At 43.9% G+C, this 23,628-nt stretch overlaps 1 protein-coding gene across 1 annotated transcript; it reads right to left on the bottom strand.

Moving 5' to 3' along the window:
- Nucleotides 1–1,998: 1,998 nt before the first annotated feature.
- On the bottom strand, nt 1,999–22,876 carry map3k21 (mitogen-activated protein kinase kinase kinase 21). Its single transcript, XM_070977183.1, has 10 exons — nt 21,991–22,876; nt 9,895–10,075; nt 9,627–9,775; nt 9,017–9,192; nt 6,914–7,154; nt 6,236–6,358; nt 4,148–4,298; nt 3,640–3,734; nt 2,562–3,395; nt 1,999–2,479 (listed from the first exon to the last, which is right to left on the bottom strand). Exons 1-10 carry the CDS (start codon nt 22,781–22,783, stop codon nt 2,109–2,111), a joined length of 3,114 nt encoding a protein of 1,037 aa, XP_070833284.1. The 5' UTR covers nt 22,784–22,876; the 3' UTR covers nt 1,999–2,108.
- Between the last annotated feature and the right edge of the window lie 752 nt (nt 22,877–23,628).

Here is a 23,628-nt window from a genome sequence, read left to right as displayed (position 1 = left end):
CTCAGTGTCTGTCCTGCATAGTCTGACCTCCATACTGTCAAGCTCACCAATCAGGATAGTGACGCCTTTGTTAACCCTGAGGGAGCCGCTCACCTGGCTGCAGGTGTGATCATGAAAGGTAAACAGTGTCTGCGCTCTCTTCAGCCGTCCTGTCCTCGAATGTCTCCACACTTTCCTGAGAGCTTGATGAGATGCAAATTTGGCTACAAGGGGAAACCGATGACTTAATGTGACTTAAACAAAAAAAAAAGTACAACTAGTAATAAACTGACTCAACTACATGTCAAAGCAATCAAACGTAACATCAGGTGTATAATTAGGTACTTGATGGCAGCGTGGGTGAAATCTCAGGCACAGAGTAATGGAGAGCACATGAAGGCACAGGGTTTATCTGCTTTACAGTACAGGTATTGCAATTCTGTGCTCTAAATGTTCTTAACAGTGTCTGAGTGTGGTCACTCCCGGGCTGTGCAGTAATCCTTCAGTGACTTTAACCTCAAATGATGCGGCAGGGCTGTACCAAATGCTGCGAAGCTTCATTCATAAATCTGCACAGCTGCAGATTAAGATTTAGTCCAGGCTGACATTATTCCAATTACAATTAGTCGTTTGGCAGACGCTTTTATCCAAAGAGACGTACGTATGAATTACACACTTCAGCCTGTGGACTGCCGAGGCCAGGGATAGAACCACCGACCTCCTGATTGGCAGACGACCGCTCTGCCTCCTCAGTGGTGGCTGTGCGGGACTGTTTGATCTTATTTCCATTTAAGAAAGTTGATTTAATAAAAATGTATTTAATCTGATGAATCACACAGATTTTTTGGGTGATGACCTAATAAGACATGACAATGAATACGGGAACCTCAAAAGCTTCACAAAAAAAGAGACATTCGGTACAGCCCTATGACACTACATCATTACAGTTCCAGCCAATCAGCTGTCATCAAGGGGATTGGATTATACATTTGTTAATCTGGGGGAGTTTTTCCTGACATGAACACACGTGGGTGAACTGCTCCCCACTCTGCTGCAGTGTGCTGACTATAGGAAATATTAACCAAAAAAAACCCTTTTCTATAAATACTCTTAGAAAAATCCATATTAGCAACACATGACCAAAACAGTCACTTAAAATGTGCTCCAAGTCTTAAGAGCAGAGAATCCATGTTTGCTTTGAAGGACTTCCAGTGTTTTTCTACCTGCCTCTCTAAAACCTTCAGGCCACTCTGGGATCCAGATCCAGTACGTAACCTGTCCCCAGAACACAAACTGTACTGCAGCATTGCTGACTTTCACAACAGTCATAAAACAGCACATACGCAATACAAAACAACTGCCAGCATTAGGCCGATGATGAATAAAAAGAAATATTTACAAATGAGGCATAATTATTATTTTTTTTTGTTCAACATTTTAAGGGTACATGCATGCACGATTCTCAAGTCAAAAAATCTAAAAGCGTGATCTCACAACTTTGAAACTGACATGGAATGTATGTCCTGCTGGTTGCTACGGTAAGGTCAAGTCTCTTCATATTAAATTACCTATAAAAATATATATATAAATAAAAAGGTGAGGGTATTGTGTTGCAAAAGCTGCAGCAGCGGTCAACGTTTAGCTGCACTGACAGAACGAGGAAGGTAGAGGGTGACAGAGGGTGAGAGAGCGAACAAAGGTGGCAGTCGAGCACCGAGGGAAGAGACGAAGAGCTGCTGGAATGTTCCGCTCAGGTTTCAGAACTGTGTGTGTGTGTGTGTGTGTGTGTGTGTGTGTGTGTGTGTGTGTGTGTGTGTGTGTGTGTGTGTGTGTGTTCTAGAGTGAGACAAGGCAGTGTGTAAGGCTTCACACTTAAAAAGGCCGTTCTCAGACAGAGGGTGGGTGCAGGCTCTAGAACGGCTGTGACACAGATGTCTTCTCGACGTCTCAGACTTGGTTCCGCTCTAGAACACTGACTCACTATGTTCTAGAACTAAGACAAAGCTGGGTTCTAGGTTATAGAACTCTTTTTTAAAAAAAAAACAAGGCAGCCTGGTTCTAAACCCTCCAGGAGTTTGGGCCACACTCTAGATTGTTTAGAAAGAACGGTGACCGCAGCAGATCACTTCTCAGGAGAGGAACTCTTTCTCCAGCTCGAAGACGGAGGGCCGTGCCGGAGAGCTCTGAATGCGGCACAGCGGCACCGTGCAGTCTCGTTTCTGGCCCTCTGTGTCCATGTCCAGCAGGGAGCAGCCCATCCCCACCTCCGAGGACAGCACAACGTTTAGGTTTTGTGCCGTCTTCTCTCCGGAGTAGTGGCCCAGGGAGTAGCTCTTGTTGCGTCCTCGCAGCAGGGCCCAGGCGTGGGGTTTGGCCCGGAAGGACACCGGCCGTGGTCTGGAGAAGGCCTCCCCACCAGAGGACTTCTCGGACGCTCCGTCCTTCTCTTTCTCCTGCTTCTTCTGTGTGGCTGGAGGAGGCAGAGTGGGCGGGCCGTTAGCTGGAAACAGACAGGAAAAACATTTTTTCAGACTGCATGTGCATGCTCACGCCCTCACCCTCCCGTATTTTGTGTTACTCACTGTTGTGGTTGGTGGTGTACTTCTTCCGGCGTAGACGGGTTCCCGTGTTGTGGTTGCTCTGCTCTGGTGGCTGGCTTTGGGTTTGCACTGGCGTCTGTGTGTTGGCTGCAGTCCTGTTGTTACTCTGGCCCTCTGTAGAAGCTGCCGGGCCGGGTCTGGATGGCTCTGTGTGACGATTGACAGCCATGAGCTCAACCTTCCCTGGGTTGGACTCTGACAGCTCCGCCTCAGACTGTAAGAGGCACTTGGTGGAGTTGCATTCCATGATGGCTGACATGGAGATGAGATTGACCGGCTGGGTGGAGGTGTGGTTTGAGGATGCCTCGTCTTTGCGGGAGCGACCACTTGGCGGCGAGGTGCTGCGGCGGAACCGGGTCGCGCGCTGAAACAGACCCTCCTTCTTCTTCTTCTCTTTCTCCTCACGCGGGGGCTCACAATCGTCCCCGGGGGCCGCGTTTTTGAGAGCCTCCCTAATGTCGTAACCGAGCACGACTGAAGCCAGCAACGAGCCGCAGCCATACAGCACGGAGTCAGTCTTGCGGCGAGCCGACGTCCGCTTCAGGCTGTTGGTGGGGGTGAGCTGCGGGGTGGTGGAGGTGGACGAGGTGGATGTGGTGGTGTAGGGGTCGTCTGTGGTCTCCAGTGGGCCGCCCTGTCCTCCCACCCCGACCCCAGGATCTCCTGGCCCACAATGCCCACCGGGGCTCTGAGGCTGCTGCTCGTCCCTCCACAGAGGTAGATCGATGTACACCTGGTTGGGGAACTTCAGCTGCTTTGGCTTGGAGCTGCTGTCTGGACATTCCTGGGAGAATGTCTCGTCTTTACTGGCCCCAGCTGAGAACACAGACGTTATAAACAAATGATTCTCTATACGAGCAGCACTGGTTACACTTCACTGCCACTAGATAACAAGTAACTGAACCCTGAAGGCTGAGGACATCAAACCCCATTTTTTCTGTCTGTTCGGGAACACTTATTAGTCACTTTAAACAAAATGTCAAGAAAAAAATGCTGAGCAAATTTTCACAGTAATTCCTCAAATAAAACATACAGCATCACAATGGATTTTTCAGCTCACCTTGATCAGCAAACAGGGCAGCGAGGGGGACAGACTTCTGGGACTTGACCAGGCTGGTGGACCAGGGGTTACTGCCGTCTGACAGAGGACGCACTCTGAAAATGACAGGCAAGAAACTATGAAACAGACTGTGTCTGTGGGCTTGTGAGGACCAATGTCAGTTTTAAAACCACTTCAAAGGACTGTCTGAAGGTTTTAAGATTAAATTTAGGATTAGGTTTGGGTTAGGGCTGGAGGGGTTATGATGGGTATGGTTGGGTAAGGAGTTAAGGAATGCATTGTGACAATGAGGGTCCTCACAAGTACAGAAAGACAAATGAAGAACAAAAATTATTGAGTAGACCTCCAACAGTGTTCTTTAAATCCACAGGATGTGCTTTCTGCTGTTAGGGGTCTCTCAACAAAAGCAAAAGATGTGGTTTGGTGCCAGTATGAAGTAGCGTGGAATCATGGGATTTCTCTGGGTTTGAACATGGTTGGAAACATTTGGGATAATGTGTAAACTCACCTCTCAGCAGCAGCAGGCCTTTCTTTGCTCTGTACTGAACTGGGGCCCCAGGTCCGTCCTTTTTTCTTGATTCCCTTTTTCACGTCATCGAACTCCTCCGGCCTGAAGAGGGAGCTGCGGCCCCATGTACGGTTGCTCTCATCTTGAGTAACTGTCAACACAGTGACCACGAGTGTTAACACAGGCTCAAACAACTGCAGCGAGCTGTCGTCAGCCCTGTCAGGGAGTGTGGTGCGGACATGTTAGTGAGATTAAAGGTATTTTGCCATCTGTAAAACCCATCTGTGGTACTCTTTCTCTAGAATGGAGGGCTATTATTTTTGTTGTTATAAAGTCTAAATAACCAATGAATAACTTGTGGGTGTTCTCTTTTAAAGTTGAGAGACTTTAAGGTATTTCTACACTGAACAGATATAAGCCTTTATTGATATTAATATCTGAGTTTGATTCAGGAAGATTCAGAGTGACAATTTAATCATTTCACACTAGAAATCAAGATATATTCATTTCTGCTAATTGAAATCAGAAAGTCAAAAAGCAACCCAAACAGTCGTTATGAAAGCCTCTTATAAGTGTGTGTTAGTCACTGAGGGTAAGTACCCGTGAAACCATTTTAAACAAGTTTTGTTAAAATCAACACATCAGGAAAACCTTGCACATACAATCCCCGCTGATGGGAAGCCGTTAGACATCAACCCCTCTCAGCTGTCCAAGTTAGCCAAACATCACATGCACGCTTGGTGCCGTTAGCCACACCCACTCTGCGTGTGGGTAGCCAATAGCTTGCCTTTCCTCCTGAGCCCACAATAGGCTGTGAGCTCGCTGGTCAGATCAACATCCTGTTGGTAAACATGCAAACTGTCCCTCTGCATATGGGACGTCACTGAGGAGGGAAACACACGTTACCTCGAACCAACACACGTACTGCAGTTGACATGCTCCTGAGTTTGAACCTGCTGGGAAACATTTCATACAGGACCTGTTAATGGAAGACCACTTCCTTCGACAAGAGTTTGGTCTCCTCTGCCACAGCAGCCCAGAATAAATGACCTTTCTGACGGTGTATGTATAGAAGCTTTTATCTGTAAGTTTGTCCATATTTGCCTAAAATTTGCCCTTTGAGGCAATGTGTGATTTGAGGATGTATAAATAAAAATGATTTGAAATGTATTGAAAACTATAACTGTAATGGTGGAATATATGTATATTCTGTGCACTGCATGTATCTACATGTATGGTGAGAACAAACTTTCTCTTGGGCAGTAAAACTGACCTCATGGCTGTTAAAAAATCGGACATCTGGCATATTGACATTTGCTTTTCTCTGCATGGAATCAATCCATACCGCAATGCTCGATTCCCTAATCAAGTGCATATTTCATGTATTATGTATATCTGCATGTCTCTTTGAGGAATATATTCAGGCTGTGAAAAGAAGTCTCTAATCTCCCATCTTGAAGCATCTGATAAGACAAAAATAGTCGGTACAGACAGATCCATATTAAAAAGTCTTTCCTATACCTCCTAATGGACCACTTGCCAGCAAAACCAATGTCATTAAGTTCACTAACTGTACATTAAAATGTTTGTTTTGCTGGCATTTGCAGGTTCTGTAAATGCTGAGGCAGTTTTTGCATGCCCCCCCCCCCCAATTTTGCAGAATTTTGCTGCATATCAATCTGTGTATCCATTAGTTCATAGATTATAACAGAGTAAATGTGAGCAACAATCTGTGCCCTCTGTGCCGTCTGAATATCAGGACCTAGCATGAAATGCTCAAGAGGAATTCCTTCCAGTTATTGCAGGGGCGTTGGTGCATGACTAACAACATGATCAAACTGTTCAAACAACTGGCTGACTGCTCGTGGCTCTGGAGCTTTTGTTCACACAGCTCATCATTGTGAACACTGACATTGTTGTGAATGTCAGCCCCAATGTTGCCACTTCCTATACTGTCAGAGGAATAATGTGACTTCTTCAGCATCCTAATTTTTAATAAGTATATTTGACTTAATCCAGGTGGCAAAAAGCAGTACAGAACCACAGGAATACTCACACTAAGGAAAACTTAACGAACACTGAACTTACGCTGAATGGCTCGCAGCCGGGGGATGAGCGTGGGACTGCTGGGAGGAGAGGAGCTGGTGCTATGAAGGCTTCGCCTCTTGTCCATGGAGGGTGACGCCTGCACGGTGATCTTATGCTGGAAGTCTGTAAAATGCAACATGCACATATGGAGCAATACGGTCATTACGATCTCAGAATAGATACAGTTAGAGATTATAGATCAACATGTATCCTTCATAAAACACTCGACGCTACGAAAATGTTCTAACACACAAGGTACACTAACACACTCCAAAATATGATGATTTAAGTGTCAATTTTCCATGAAATTGCTCAACAAATCTCAGAAATATTCTGTATTCTGTGTCATATTTAATGATTAGAGATCAGAGGCGTTGCTTAATTTGGATGTCTTAAAGTCTTTGAACTTTGTTCAAAAGCCTAGAAAAGAAGGCAGGATGGATTATTTAATAATGGATTATATACTTGAATAAACTTCATAATAGTGGAGAAATCCGCTATGTTTTGTTGGTGATTTATTCATTTTGAACCCATAAAACATTCCTCTGTCAGTGAAAATCTCACATTAACCACCTGAAATGTCCATCTCAAGGTTGGACACAGCAGCTCTGTTCACCGCTCACACTAGAAGACCATGAATGTAAATATGAAACCAAGTCAAGACAGCCGCTCTCTCACCTGACGGCAGGCTGATGCGGTTTCCATCCTTCAGCTTGAGGCGGGATCGTTTGAATTTGCCTTTCCTCTTCTTCACATTGGGCTTGTCTTTGTTGAGCTGGAAAATGAGGATGTTGAGCTCTCTCTCCAGCACGTTGATCTCCCGCTCTGCCAGCTGCTGTTCCCGACGCTTCAGCAGCTCCTCCTGGGACTTCTGCTGCAGGGCGGCCCGCGTCAGCTCCTCCTCTCTGGAACGTAGCTCCTGAAAGAAAAAAGTATTAAGATACACACGGTTAAATTGACGGACAGACTTCTGCTGTCATAATCTCCTGGGACACACTGATGGGGCCAGAGAGAAGACAGGTGTTTGTTAAAGGACGATGTGCATCAGTTTGTGTCATCTATAACTGAACGTCTGCATTAGCCAAGCACAGAAAGCTGGTGTCCCTGAGGGCTGAAGACAGAAGACCAAAAAAATCTGGGGGTTTGGAGTTAAAGAGGAGTGAGTTTACCACATCTCTGCGGCTCCTGATCTCTGCTTGAGGCCAGCAGCTCCAGGCTAGATGAACCACAACTGACAAAACACACCAAAGTCTTCGACTGAACTACAAACTGTTGAGTTGTGGGTAATGTAGGCACCAGGTTTTGACAGGGAAGAAAATAGTGCAATGTGGTGCACTGACCTGATGCTTTCAAAAACATTTTCTGTCAGTTATGTGTGAACACACATACTTTTACAGGATAATTTTGACCTGAACGTCTACACTCGAGCTGTAGCAGTATACCGCGGTATGAAAATTAGCAGTTACACCATGTACATTTACGTATTGAAACCAAAAAAGACTCCTGTTTACTACACAATAATAACTGTGTAATACCGTACACCATGAAACTGTAAAATTTTGTTTATCATACCCAGATGTTAGGGTTTAGACACTGTTCTCTTTGAAGACAGAAGAGAAAATGCACTGCATAGCAACAACAGGTAGAAATACATCTTTTAATTCCCTTATGACAGGAGAAAAGCTCTTGCAGGCAGACATCTATGGCAGCAGTGTTAGCTGTGTATTAGATAACTGCGTCTATAAGAAGTTGGTTTCGGGAGATTAATGCCTGCTGTTTAAGGCTGTGTTACATAGAATAAGCCATGGGAGGAGACAAGACTGTTTAGCTTTCTTCATTCCCTCTCTTTTCTCTTAAATTGCTCTCAACTGAGTAATAATAATCCTTACTGGATGACTTCCATAAAGCAGCTTTACAGTCAAGCCCCTTCAGCCACCCACCTAGACACAGATTACTGTGGGATGTTCACAGGAAATCTGCTCATGCAGTAATCTTGCGATAATTTGCGATGGGAAAATGTTTGCTAATGCTCAAAGCTAAATGTTTTTTTTCTTCTTCTTTGATTCATGAAAGCTTTACATACTGAGCAAAGGGTTTGTCGTAGTGAGGTGGCGCCCATTATGTCAGACGAGGGTTCAGGTGATTAATTTGGATGATTAGCGGTTACAGAACACAAAGGTGCATGTTAAAAAGATGGTTTAGCATGACTGATAGAGTAGAATACATAAATATATAATACAGAAAAAAAAATAACATAAGGCACAAATGAAGTCCCTGAACAAAACAACACCGGTGGGGTTTTCAGTGTCCGTGTCACTCGGTTCAGCATTCGTTGACCCAGCTCTGTGTGCTGATCCTGCTGTTTCTACAAACACTAATTAACCCTCCTCTTTAAGCCAGCAATGGGAGACTTATACAGGAAGCAGATTAAGGTCTTAACAAGGGGAAGTACGCTAAAGTGCCTTGGCATTAATGACTTCGTTTTGTTAAAGGCGCGATTAGCTTGTCCACTGAAAGTAACCAATTAAACTTTTTAGTCTGCAAAAGCTGTCCCGAGAGTTTTGAAGCTAATTTAATAATAGACTTGTCACCACGTATCATCACTCCAAAATAAAAGAGCAGGAAGAGAGAGACAAGAGCTCTGCTACATGTCCTGTATGTCCCACACACACATTTTCTGCATCTCACCACCTTCCAGCCCTCACACAGTGTGTATGGTGTCATGTCTTGGCTCCATATAATCACGTTGGTGTTGTTGTGTGTATCTGTGATCTTCATCACCTTCTCTTTGGTCCTGAGCTCATCAAACATCTCTTGGATCTCCACGCGCCAGTCGTCCTGCATGCTGTGGAAGGAGTCCTGGGGCATGGTGGCCATCACCGCCTCCTCGATGGCCGACAGCTGCTCCAGGATGCAGGAGAAGGAGGGACGCACGTGGGGGTCCTGGTCCCAGCACTCTGGACACACACAACACAATGTGTACACAAACTATTTAGCAATGTATGTAATTACCACAGTGCTATTGTGGCAAAATCAAGATGTGTCAGATGATTATACTATTGAAATATAATCAGTGTGAACTTAAAATATTTCATCTGATAGTGGAAAAAGGCTTCCAGTAATCGCATATTCCCAAACAATGTTGACATCAGCTTCATGTGCTGATGCTTCCTTAGAATATTATAATAAAATGTCTTGATAATTATGGGACTGACATGTTTATGTGATGAATAAAAACTTACCACTAAGTGATTCCAATAATTACATTAATTTAATGCCCCAGGGATTTAGTCATAGTGTAGAAGTGAAATAAAATGACCATAAAGATCCTGAAATTAGTTTTTTTTTTAAAAACACACACATCCTGCAGGTATGCCTCCTGTTCATTTACCTTCCATGAGCTTGGCGAAGGGTTCGGGGCAAGTGGAGGGAATTGGTAGAGTTAACTTATTGACTGCTACGCCATAAGCTACAGCCAGGCCATCTATCCCACGATACGGCACCTCCCCTGTTAACAGCTCCCACAGCAAGACCCCATAGCTGGTGGAAGAAATAAAAGACAGGAAATGAAAGAGGAAGGAAAATGTAACAGCGGAACAAGTTCAGATTATTGAGTAGGAGTATATATTTTATGACTGTGTGTGGGTTATTTGTCATACCCCCAGACGTCACTGCCTTTGGAGAAGAGCGATGACTTAATGACCTCCGGGGCCATCCAGGAGTAAGTTCCTGCAGCTGACATTTTTGTGGTTTTGTGCCACTCCCTGGCCAAGCCGAAATCTGTGATCTTCAAGGTCTTCCTCCCGATGTCGTCATTCTCAATTTTTTCAAGTAATAAAACTGAAAAGAGAAGAGATACATGAGAAGGGAGGATAAATAAAGATACACGAGGGCATAACAAGCAATGAGTGACAGAGAGAAAAAGAACAGTGGACAGAGAGGGTTGGGATGAAAGTGATGGATGTGACAGGTGTGTGTGTGCGTGTGTGTGTGGAAGAGAAAGGAGAAAGGTGAGTGGAAGAGAAAGGGAGATACAAAGAGTGGTGGACAGAGAAAAAGACAACTGTGCAGGTGAGGAGATGACATTCAAGAGGGCTAACAGAGGTATGCAGGTCATTTGTTACTGTACACACAGAAGGCTGACAGCCCCACAAAGCACCTGTCCTCAGGTCCTAAAACTGTTTAACACATTAAAGACAGCCAGAGCCCTCCGAAACACTACACCTGGCCTGAGAGCCCCGCCACGGCGAAGCCACGGCCCACTGACGTGTGAAGTCAAGACCCTCTACGCCGCTCATGTGCTGGAAACGAGCAAATGTCCTGCATGCGCACACTTTCCTCACTGGTTGTTGTGAGGACAACACAGTGAACATGTGGTGACAGAAAGAGGATTTCAAACACTCCTTTGAGTGTTGTAACGTTGTAACGTGTATTGTTTTTGCTCTTCAGGTCAAAGTGGATCTGATGTTGAACTAGCCTCGTTCTGGTAAAGGGGCGTATCAATACAAGAAACAACATGACACCTGTAATGTCATGTGGTGAAAATTGTCCTGCATATTGTAAAATGTTCCTGTTATTTTGTTGGGGTTCCTCTTATCGTGTCTAATTTCGGACTTTTTTTTGTGACGTGGGATGTTTGTAACTTTAGACCACTTTAGAGTAACGTGTCTCTCAGGCAGAGACACGTTACTCCGCCTCCATTTAGTTATGACAGAGCAAAATTATGTTTGCTGCATCCTGAATTCACTGCAAGAAAATAAAGAAAATGCACAAAAAGGACAAAGACAGCAGACTAATTACTAACTATCACTTTCAGTATTGTCTAATCTGGGATTATTTTATTGATAATACACATCAGACTCGACAGGACATTGAGAGCATTTAAGCTTGTTGAACCAGTGCGCCAAAGATCAGGTGACGACTGGAGAGGAGTAACTTTGTCTGCTGTGTGATCTTTCAGACGGGATAAACTGACTGTGTGTGTGCTGATACACCACTGCAAAGATTCAAGAGCCCATGAAGCGGTGCATCAACAGCAAAAACAGACTCTTTGATCCTTTTGATCTTGGTATTATTTTCAACATGTGTTTTTGCCTCTGCCAAGATCTCCTCACATTACAAACGGTCCCATTTCATTATTTACATGCAGTCGTACCACTGCAGGTCAACGTGAGCACGTCCCGTCAGCTGTGCTGATCCTATAGACTGTCAAACTGTAGCTGGTGAGCGTAAATGTCCCTTTAGGTGGTTTGTTAGAGACATTTAGCTGTCTGAGTTTCACAGTGAGGATTACAACACTTCAGTGTGCTGCTGGCACATACACACTGTGGGACAATTCCCATGGGAAAAAAAGGCTGCAATGATAAAGATACATAGAGCTGAAAAACACATCAAAGCATTTGAGTTTCTTCATCTACTGTATCACAATGTTCACTTGAAAAGCTTGGCATTACTCAGTTTAAAGGCTATTTGTTAACTGTTCCCGACAGAAGCTCTGTGATGTCTGTAAGAATGACTTGAATGAAGTAGCTGCACTGCTGTATTATCACTCACTGACCTTGGACTCACTTCTCCACAGCAGAACTAAACTAAAACCTGCCAAAACACACGAACGCCCACACACAGGAGTGTTTCCATCACGTCTGATAACATTACACTGACTTACATTCATTTCCTGGAGACTAACCCAAACCATTCCCACAACTTGCATAACCCTAACCCAAACCTAACCCTAACCCTAACCCTAACCCAAACCTAACCTTAGCCCAAGTCTTCACCCTGAAATTTAATGATTTGCATTGTGGGGACGTGTGTTTTGTCCCCACAAGGAAAGTTAGTCTCCACTGTGTAAACAGATTTATGTTCCCACCACATGAGTAATACATGTCCGCACGCACACACGCACACACACAGCTTTTCATCAGTTTTCAACCACAGCCACCACATACACTTTGAGGTCATTTTTCAAGCAAATGTGCATTTTCTGGTTCCAGCTTCTAAAGCATGATTTGCTGTCTGCCTTTGTTTTATGTGATCAATCTTTAGATTGTTGGTCAGACAACAGAGGATGTGAACCTGGGTTACAGGAACTTGTGATGGGCATTTTTCACTATTTTATGTCATTTTACAGAGCAAACAATCAATTAATGGAGAAAATAACAAATCAAGCTGAAGATGCGACACAAGCAGCACGACTGCACACAGCTAATATCATGTTGCCTCACTTCCCCGTGTATTGACCAGTCTCTCATCGTTCACACCCATCAAGTTGAGGATTCATAATCAGTGATCCCATTTCTAATGTCTAATACTCTGCTATCCTCACTCACAAGCTTTTCTATTCTTTAAGTCTGCATTCATTTATCCATCACTTATTCATAGAGCAATTTGACTAAAACCACCAAAGACATTCAGCTTTTCGACTGCTTTTCATCCCATTTAAAATACTGCAGACAGACTTACAGAGGGCAAGGCTTGAGACTTCAAGTATTTTCAATGAGCCTGAAATGATTTCAGGCAGCATTTTAACCATAGTGTGACTCTTACGGGTCTCCACCAATAACAGGGGTACTGGTGCCATTACTAGCCTCGGGCAGAGAGGGGATCCTCTACCTGGGCTGCAACAATAGGAATTCCATTACAAACAGGTTTCACTGGACCAATGATATACTCCTACTTCCTGTTGTCAAGTCCTCTCTCAGTGATTCCATAGATTCCTCCCAGCAGGCTCCGTAGGTTTATAATGTCTTGGGTTAGTTACACAACCGAAAAGAACAGTGGTTGTGGGATAAACCCGTCTGCCTTGATTGGCCTATAGAATATCGTGCCAAATACTTTCTTTGCAGCTCTGTGATACTTCAGTGTCAGCCCTCTAGAAATTTCCGATAAAAGACCTTGCTCCTGTCTACATGACTCCATGCTGACGTTATGCTATAAAAACATCTTTGAACCCCGGCCAGCCATTTTGTTGGAGCCTATTAGCAGCTAATATCAAAAACACACCACATACACACTGCTGGTTAACCTGGGATTCTACATCATGTCATCATCTGTTGTATAAACCTATCCAAATATATAGTGCAGTTCCTACAAATTTAGACACTAAATGAAAAAGGCAATTCAATAAAAATAAGCAATTGCAACTAAATTTTCAAAAATTGATTAACTAAAAAGTCTGAAAACAGTTAAAATGCTGCCACAATGAACCAGTCTCATTTTACTAATTAAGACATGATACTTAATGTAATAACAGGAGGTAAAGGAGAGCCTCGGTGTGGTCTCCTCTTCACTGAATAATGGCCTCTCCGACCACCAGCCCTTCTTTGAAGTCCACCTCCCATGACCTCTTCACCCTGGTCTAATTTCTAAGGTTTTCTAAGACAGGTTAATCTTAGCAGCCTTTCCTCGAGAAACCCCATATCAAGTTATTTTGCCCAGCTTTGTAATATAAGCCTGACCTACAGGTAAACGCTGCATGTTTAAAAAAAATTGGTGTAACTGAAATTATTCTTTAATACAATTCAGAAAGACTCAAACTATGTCTAGATGCCAATTGCCAAAAGAACAGTGCTTCAAAACAGTGCTTGGAATTGTGGCTTCAAAACAGCATTAAAAAAGCAGAAAAAGTTGCTCCGGTTGACTTCTATTTGGGGTCAACCTAAAAGTCGAGCCCCAGGCCAAACCCCACCCTGCATTGGAAAAATAGATCCAGTTCCTGTGGTTGGTAAAGTTAGCAGATGCAAAGCCTCAACAGCTGAGCTAAAGCACAAAATCAGGCTGTGGCGAGTCGGTCTTGAGTATTGTTTTGCTCCTACAGGCAACCTAAGGCCTGTTTGGAAAGGATATGTTTGACAAGAGGAGGTGGGGTAATGGTAACCTAATTATTAGTTGTGCATCTCAGGATTTTAATCCCATCTAAAGCGGCCATGGTGGTAAATTTTAACAACTGCACACTCACACAGTGGCAGTAAAATAGCCTAAGGTTACAGCAAATGCATAAAAACCGACATCCTTGAATTTGCTGATATATTATGGTCGTTAAAGCAACCTCACCAACCTGTCTAATGCTCTGTTTTCCTTAACATGAATGCACAAAAAGGCTTATCATCTGTATGCACAAATATTTGGCAGGTATGCTCACAAACACTTAAAAGTGGGCCAATGCTTCTGTCAGCTATAAATACCCTGTTTACAGTAAACTATAGTTTATCCAGTATTAATAAATGCAGCTGTGTGCAGCCTATAATTATATCATCATGACTGTTAGACTATTAAGTTTGCCAGCAGCACAAGCTACAGGTGACGTGAGAAACCTGTTTGGTGTGGTACAAAATTTTTAAATGGATCAGATTACTTTGAGAATGATTTACAATCTGTTTTTCCTTTGTGAAGCGGTCATGGACATTACGAATGTGCTGTGATGCTTTGTAATGGACGTCCCGAACACCTGTCGCGTCTGAAAAGGTTATAACTCAGACAGCGCGTTGTTTCCTGCGCCCTTACTGCTTTCTCTCAGTCTATATTTTCTCACTCTTTTGAAAAGAAAATGTTTTGAAGCGGACAACAGTGCAACGCAATCGGAGATGGATATGCCTCCAAGGCAGACCCCACCCTCTGTCCAACCCCCATTTAATTCCCCCTTCCAACAGTGGATCTTCAGGCAGACCCATCTTTCATGGTGGAACAGTGGGAAGATCAGAAGCAGAGCTGCTGCCTTCAAAGCAGGTCCCACGCTTCTTCCCATAGCTTTCTCCCCCTCAAGGTGAAAAGAAAAAATACACTTCTGGTGCAAACATGATCATTTCTTCTCTCAACAAACAAACAATATCAGCACAACTCTGCAAAAGCTGAAATTAAAAGTGATCCTTGTAAACAGTTTTGGAGGATAACGCATAACTACAATACATTTCAACCTCTGTGCTTTCACTAATATTCTGTAGATATTAAATACTCTTTAAGTTTTTACTGACCAAAGTTATTAATCATGTGTTTAGTACTTTGACTGAACTTTGTCTACATTCATAGCTACAGTATTTCATGCGTATGATATACATTTCAAATACACAGCCAAGAAGAGCAACAGCACGCCTTGAAACAGTACTGAGTAAAGAACTGAGAAGCCAGAGAAATCTTTTATTCTCTTTGTCTCTCCAGCAGTGCTGTGTCAAACTGTGCTGCTTCTGATGCTAACAATTTGACTTTTAAAACCCAAAATTACAAATGGCATACGAATCCACTACTGAAGCGCTCTGCTTCTTTTTCTGTGCCATAACTAAGCACTGATGCAACACAGCTGCTGTTAAGCTCAGCCTCCTAACTTGACGTGGCAGTATTTTCGTAACTGTGCCAACAGACTAAGCATGAGAGCAAGAGGGCTTCCTGTAGTAAGCAGAAACAAGGCTGCTAAACATTCCCCGACTGGTCTGTCTCTCCCTGTTGAAATGAGAGTGCCCCCAGGCATTCTGGTTGATGGGAAAAGGATCAGGGCTAATGGCTGGCTAAATCCATCTATCATGGTCACGTCTCTCCGGGCCACTTGCTCTTTGTCTGTCCTCTTCCTCTCCTAGTTTGTGTCTGTTTAAGCTCGAATTAACCCATAACTGGGCTAATTGAAACATAACAAATGTTAAAGGTGTATAGCCAGTGCGTTTTGCTGCACTAGCATCTATCAATGTGCTCGGGAGCGGCGGAGGGGATTGGCTGATTCGGAAGGCAGCTCTTCTCAGCTGTGGGCCCTTTTCCTTTTCACCCTGCCCTGCAACAATAGGTGCAGTCAGGGAGAGGTCATAAAAAACACAGTGAAAGCATCTCCACTCCTCCTCTCTCCCCTCTGCCCATTCTCTCGTCAGAGAAAAGACAGGCAGTAACTGTCTGTGTGTCACCAGGGGTAATTGTGGGAAGCCTGAGAAAAGTTGCCCTGCAACACCTAGTCAAGCTTTGGTAACTTTTCCTCCTCTGCGATTCAACTTAATCCAGAAGTAGGGCAAGACAACAGAAAAATCGCAGGAGGGAAACAAAATTCTCTCGGGACACTTTTTCTCAGCTACATTAATCCTAACTGCTTTCTCTCCTGTGGTGAACTTGTTATGACCTAGTAATGGAAAAACAAAGTTTAAGAGGTATTCTTTAGCAATGCAGTTCCCACAGAAGCAGGTGGTTCACAGGAAAACCCAAATCTACAATATAACTAGGTCTGTCTGGTGTTTTCATACGAAACAGTGCAGCAGAGGGAGGACAGGTACAGTGGAAGATGCAAATTACCTGTGCTGGTACTGAACTGGTAGTGAGCGTCTGTGTATTGTCTTAATTTGGGTGTCAGGACAGAAAATGTCTGATTGCAAAATCCCTCATTTCCATCTTTTGAAAGCATGTTTTTAATTGCAGTAAGAGCAAAGTCATGGCTGTATGAGCAAGAAAGAAACTTTAGAGACATAACACCAAATGAAGATCCACCTTTGTGGACAATCATGTAACAGGATTAAGATGTATTTCTTACAAAATGTTATTACTAAACATACTTTTGCACAGTATGCTGCACATATAAAGAACAGGTGCACATGTCCGAGTGCTTTTCTCTGACTGCTGCAGCTGCTCGTTAAAATAAGCTCCTTCAGTGGAGTGAATTCAACACATGTCCTCTCCACTCATAATCTGTACTAATTTCAGCGTGCTAACATAAAAAGAAAACCTTGCTGCTCTTCTGTGACTTTTGCCAGGCCTTCGCAGATCTACAGAACGATGGCTGTGTGGACAGAGAGACGGGGAGAAGGAGGGGAACACAGGGACAGCACGATGAAGTCTAACAATAGCTTAAGATTGATGGGAGAATGCTGTTGTACACGCTCCAAACTCCATCAGTTTCAGTGGCGTTCGAGCACACATTCCTGGCATACTATTGCTCGCACCAAGATGTGAAACTCCAAAGTTAATGTGGGTTATGCATGCTGGCTCAGGGCCAGGTTTCAGTGTGATTTCTTGCTCTTATCAACTCCTCCGTGAGTGCTATCACTCTCAGCTTGAGAGAGAACTTTCTAATCAAAGTTGTACGATGGGAAGGAAGGAAGGAAGGGTCAGTGAAAGGGTGTCATGAATAAGACTAGATAAAGCAAAGGGAGATGAAAATAAATCCTCAAAAAGACCGGAATTAACAATAAATACTAATGACAATTAAAGAAATGTATGAAAAATTTGCATGATGAGTAAAGTGACCAAAACCAGTACACGTTTACACAAAGTACCATTAATAACATCAGCAGCAATATGCTGTTCAATATGCAGCAACTGCAGCCTAGTTGTTACCTTTTATTATTATTCTCTCACTCTCTCTCTCTGTGTGTCTCACACACACAAGTTTATGCAATGACCCCCATGCACAATTTCCATAAATACAAATAAGAAGACAGTAATAGTACTTCCAACAAGCCCAACAATTGACATACATAGTGAGGACCCTTGTATAGGAGTCCATGATGTTTCTCTTCAAATAATGCCAGATTTTAAATGAACAAAATACAGGATGATGTGTGAGTGACTGATCTACTTAATGTGTGACCAGGTTTAACGGGCGAATTGAGTGCAGACACGACACATACAGCAGCTAAACAACATGTAGTGTTTTTAAAAGCAGGTGTCACTGAAAGCTGCAGCTTACATTATTAACAAGCTACCATCAAGACAGACAGACAAACCCTGACATTTCCCCCATTCTGACGTCCACACATCATGCATTGAGCTAAACGTTAACTTGCCTTGCATTTTCTATGAAGTAGTGGGTGGTTGTTATGAGGATGACTCATAACATTTTAAGTGTTGTCCCCCCTTTCACAGCGATTTTCCTTCTGCATGATCTGCAGAGAGGGTGTTCATGAAGGGTGTCTCAGCACCCAAAATACGACCACATTTCAGACTCTTAGAAGGCTGAAAAATGTCTGGTGCGCTGTCACTGCCTTCCAACATGTTTTCACTGACATAAAACAAACCCGGCTGAATGTCGGTAAAAAGGTTAGTCTGCATTGCCAGAGCCTATCAATATCACTTATGCATCCATGCCATAGGACTCTGTGCACACTTATTGACCATGCTTTTATATTCAGGGGACATATTCCTTTATGAAAATGAACACTGCAAGAGTAGTTTATTCTTCTCAGCTTGTAAAACTGGCAGAGTCCTCCAAACATGGAGCCAGCACTCTGATGTCTGGCTAACATGGAGCCACTGTCCTGCACTAACTATATTGCCCATATTCATTTTAATGAATGAATATGTCAATACGAAACAGTCCTGACCCTCATACAGCAGTATTTGCAAACAGTTTTTGGATGACAATGGGGCTCTATGGCACACAGGCATTCACACAGGCTGCAGCTACACAGACAATTACTAGCAGGATATAGTCTCAGTTGATCTGATGTGTTCAGGAAGTGCGCTGGTTAATATCAAAAAGTAACTCCAGCATTATCCTTTTAAGTTTAAAAATTGTGTTGTCCCTAAAAAAATAGGCAAATAATAAGGAGCAAGAGGGAGCCATGAGGAACAAGGGAGGGAAGGTAAGTAAGGAGAAAAATAACGAAGTAAGAAGGGAAACCCCCTCGGTTTGTGGCAATAAAAGAGTACCGCTGCTCTCTGGGAGATTAAATATGAACGGAACAAAACAAAACGAGGGCTTTGAGACCCTCTGAGTCCTAGCCATTCTTCTGGCCACAGTAGCCTAGCAACCGCTGCTTGACCAGTCCATTGTGCAAACGTATGTTAAGCTTTTATCCCTCATTAGCAACATTCCTCCCTGCAGGCTGGGATTTTACAGATTAGGTTGAAAAACACAAAGGAGATTGGACAAATCTTGCTGACTTCCAACATATTACTTTACAGGCTAATCATTGATCAAATAGCTGTATGTTTGTCTGTGTGGAGCATGTGTACACTGCGAGTTGATAAATGACAGGCTGAGTAGTTGAGTGAAGATGGAAAAGTTTAGTTCTTCGTGTGTACCTGTCTACGTCCTGGTTTAGCCTGAGAGAAAAAACACTGGAGTGCCAATATAGACAGACATAGAGAGGAGAAACACCAGGAGCCATTGTGCTTATTAAAAATGTAAAAAGTGACAGATTGCTGATTAACAACCACTTACTGCAATGAACCTACTTTCTTCTTACCCCCTGGTGTAGATAATTCTCACTCCTTTTATCCTTTTAGACTAACGGACGCACACACAACGCCAAGACAAACAGACAACAGGCCCACACTAGCAGATGCAACAACTTCTCTAAGCTGCATTATTCTAGGTTTTTACTGGGAAAACAACCCAACACACCACAGGGTGCCATTTGTGTGTTTGTGTGCAGGAGAGAGTCCTTTGTGAACTCACTGGCCTGCTTCAAAGCAAACACATACAGCCTCTTTCATTTGCTCTTTATTTAGATAAGACTGTATATTGACTACAGATGTTCAGACTTATGACCCTAGGACGATCAACTACCTGCAACTGGTAAAAGTGCGGATACAACTGGTAGAATTCACTGTCTGCCTTGGTCTGATTTTGATGTTAGCAGTTTAGCAGTGAGATTTAGTCCAGTGGAAATTAAGAAAATCAGAAAAAGAGATGTATATTCAATGGCAATGTTTGTGTAAGATGTTGAGTCCCTGGGTTTTATTAGAGCCCAGAACTGCAATAAGCACCTTCTGAACAGTCTCTCTTAAGTTTAAGTAAATTCTCCCTCTTTACTTAAAGCTTATGATGTGTCTAGGTCACAGTGAAGTGGCAGGATAAACATATTGACTTGTGTTCGCAGCACTGTTCCTGTTTGGGGGAGTTTGTTTGTATATATTGACATTCAAACATCCGATTAGCTTCAACAGCCTAAACAGCAGTTAAATCCTTTCTCTCCCATCTGCCCTATAATTTACACAAATCTTCCATCTTAAATGAGACTACTTTTAGGGTTGGGCTCTTCTACGCTCTTCATCACATGGCCTCAGGAGCATCGTACACAAAGAAAACTTAATTTCACAGTTTTGTTTGAAAAATCAACACCTCCAGACACACTGACTGATTGTCTGCATTCAAAATTGAGTGCGGATTTTTGTTTTTGAGAGTGAATCTGTTTTATTCTTATGCTGGAAAAAGTACTCACAGTGTCAACAGCAAACATTTTTTTTACTCTAATGGTTGTAGAGTATTACAAGTTATTGACAGTGGGTCTGCAAGGAGGTTTTCAGATTGACTACAGTTTCCTTCTAATGTTTACTTGTGAATACAAATGGACTGTAAAATTAGTTGTGAGGGTTGATGAGCTGTGAACATTTTGTCAAACTACACTATCCCTGCCATTCATTAACTGAAATTTTAACCATGTTGGCAGCATATAAATGTTATAATCACTGAGCATATGAGTGCTTAACCTGCAAGCACAGAATTTTCGTGGTCAACCTACACAGGACATCTTCTTCAAATCTAATTAAAATGTCTACATCGGGCAGAGAGTCTGGTCTGTGTACATTTCACATGTTTTCTGTCTACATTCACACATTGACTCCCACAGCTGGAGATAAACAGACATCAGTTCGACAGAGCTGCTCCACACACGGCTCTAGGCTGATAAGAGTCTCTGGTCACAAAGGCAGAAATAGTGTTTGGAGTCATATTACACGCATAAACACACCTGAGTTGAAGTGGGTAGCCTGTGTCAGTGGGTATATGACTCGGACTCTTTTTCTCATCCAGTCCTGTCCATTCATTATTCAGTCCTGGGAAACTAAAGTTTGCTGGCCTGTTGTCAATTACCAGTCCATGGAGGAACTAACACAGTTGTTGGCTTATTGCACTGAACCAAGTTCCAAATATATGATCCTGCTAAGTTACCAAGAAATTCAAAAGTGAGATCAACAAAAAGCGTCTTAATCTCATTTATTCTTCCAAACATGCACGGCTTCAGCAATTGTGAAACGATGCAGACATTCCCTGCTAAATAGGAATAATTCCTAAGAGTCCATTACAGAAAACCCCCATCCCTTAGTGAATGGTTTTCTCTGGTATTATTACCAAAACAGTTTCTGTTTCTTGACTTCTTTTTACCCTGTGACCTCTGGTATTAGCTCTGGTTGGTCAAGCACATGGCCTGATAGTGTGGACCGAGTGTGTCTGGTTATGTGTTTGGTAAATCACTGACTTTATTTGAGAGGGGGCTGGGAAGGTGTGTTTGTGTGTGTTTTAAGGGATGAGGGTGAGCGCAGGGGTGGGGGGAGGGTGGCAGCCCAGCTGAGCAAACTCTGACTTTATTTCACATCCTCTTGATGGTATCCCCCACCACTTCATACACCCACAGACCTTTTAAACCACTTTAAATCCGTCCTGAGTAAAGGGCAGCGCTCTACCAGTGATGTCGTCAACAGGGTCTGAAATAAAGTTTTTCTCTCACCTGCCATCCACTGTGGCAGGTCACTGAACATTTCTTTTTTTCCTGACACTTCTAAAAATCTATGTAGAAGGATGCAGAATTGTAAACACTGCATTAGTGGCACCAACGGTGGAAATAGCCCAAGTCTTAAAATGATTGCTTTGCTGCAAAGGTGGATAACACAGTTACTCAAGCAGATCTTAACTGCAACCAGACTAAAGCTATACACAGTTTAAGGGGGGTGGGCTGCATGTGCAACAGGTGGATCGGCCCGCCGTGGTCCTCTTAAACTTAGGCTGTTCATCTTAATATCTCTGTCTCAAGCACACACACACTCTCACACACACTTCAATCTTTGCTTACTGTTGCTAGACTTCAGGTCACGATGGATGATTGGTACCACGGCCTCCTCGTGTAGGTAGTGCATGCCGCGTGCAATCTGCACGGCCCAGTTGACCAGGATGTGTGGAGGGATGCGCCTTCCGGTCAACACCCGGTTCAGTGTCCCGCCTCGGGCATACTCCATGACCAGGCACAGGTTGGGCTCCTCCAAACACACTCCTTCCAGTTTAATAATGTTGGGGTGCTGCAGCATGGAAAAAAGTTTCGCTTCTTGTTTAACACTGCCCGCGGTGGCTGTTATGTCCTCATCTGGGTCTTGGCGAGCAGCCTTCACAGCGACCTCTTGATCTTTCCATGTGCCCCGGTAAACTTTGCCAAATCCACCCACGCCTATGATCTCCTCTAGTACCAGTTCACTGAAGGGAATCTGGACGGGCGAGCTCGGGACTCGCTCTGGCACCCCCACCGACCCACTTGTAGCGGGGAGCCGGTAAATAGCGGGCTGGTAGGTGACATAATTGGAGGGGAAAATCCCGACCCGATGGTTGATTTTCCCCGTCCACCATCCCTCGTCCCCGGAGATCGCTGCGTCCTTCGACAGGACCTCCACCACGTCCCCTCGCCTGAGGCTGAGCTCGTCCTCTCCGCTTGCCTCATAGTCATACGCGGCTGTCCACAGGGACCGAGTAGGGCACAGCGGGGCAGAGTGAGCCCACGCCCGGACTGTGGGGGTATCTGTCCAGGCATGCTCCCCGGTCCCACCGCCGCCCGACCGCCCTTCACCGTTTGGGAAAGCGGCCTGCGAGACATTCATTTCTCGGTGGCTGTAGCGGCACCATAGGGTGCAGAGCTCTTAGAACAAAATTAAAACTTTAAAACCGTGAAAGGTAACTTTTTGAAATCATCATGCTGTCACATTTACGAGACTAGCCGATGCGGAGGAATGAAGGAGGGGAATTCCCCGCACAGCCCACGGCACAGCCAACCGTGTCCAAAGTCCTGTGGGAGTGTGAGTATCTACGAGCCCGTAACGTTATCCACGTCGCCACTCCGGTACAACTGTATGACGGTCAGTAACTAGCCAGCGAGGCTGCTGGCTACGCTAAGCCGAAGATACTTTTAGCTAATGTCACCACTTTATGGGCTGACGGTTAAATAAGAATATAGAGTTAGAAATAACTGCCTTAAATCAAAACATTTAAATAATCTCAGATACAAGAGACACATTAACGTTAGTCAACAATTCCTCTGCTTCATGCTAATGCGAAGAGGCTAAAGTTAGCTCTCCACCGATGCAGCTAAGTTACCAAGTTTTCGCAGGTGCCGCAAGAGGTGCACCTGCAGCGTCCACTGCGATAAAGTAAAGTCAGGCTCCGAGGGAAAGGTTTCTCTTTCAAAGTCGCCACCACATCTCATTTAGTCACCGTGTCATAAAATGTAACGTAGAGTTCGCCTGCTCGTTAGTGGACTTTTAACAGGAATTTCAACTGCACTGGCTAGCGGGCTAGCTTAGCATAGGTCAGCCCGTTGACTGGCAAAGCAGTTGGAAAAGTTGCTCTTCTCAGCTTTAAGATCGGTTATTCCCAACTTTGTTTCTCCTTCGGGGACGTGAAGAACAACCGACGGTCGAGCACGTAGAAAGCACATCAAGCATCCTGG

Source organism: Chaetodon trifascialis, chromosome 13, assembly GCF_039877785.1.
Source record: "Chaetodon trifascialis isolate fChaTrf1 chromosome 13, fChaTrf1.hap1, whole genome shotgun sequence".
Classification (NCBI taxonomy): Eukaryota; Metazoa; Chordata; class Actinopteri; order Chaetodontiformes; family Chaetodontidae; genus Chaetodon; species Chaetodon trifascialis.
Note: the sequence above shows the minus strand (reverse complement) of the source record. Positions and strands in the feature narration are given on the sequence as shown.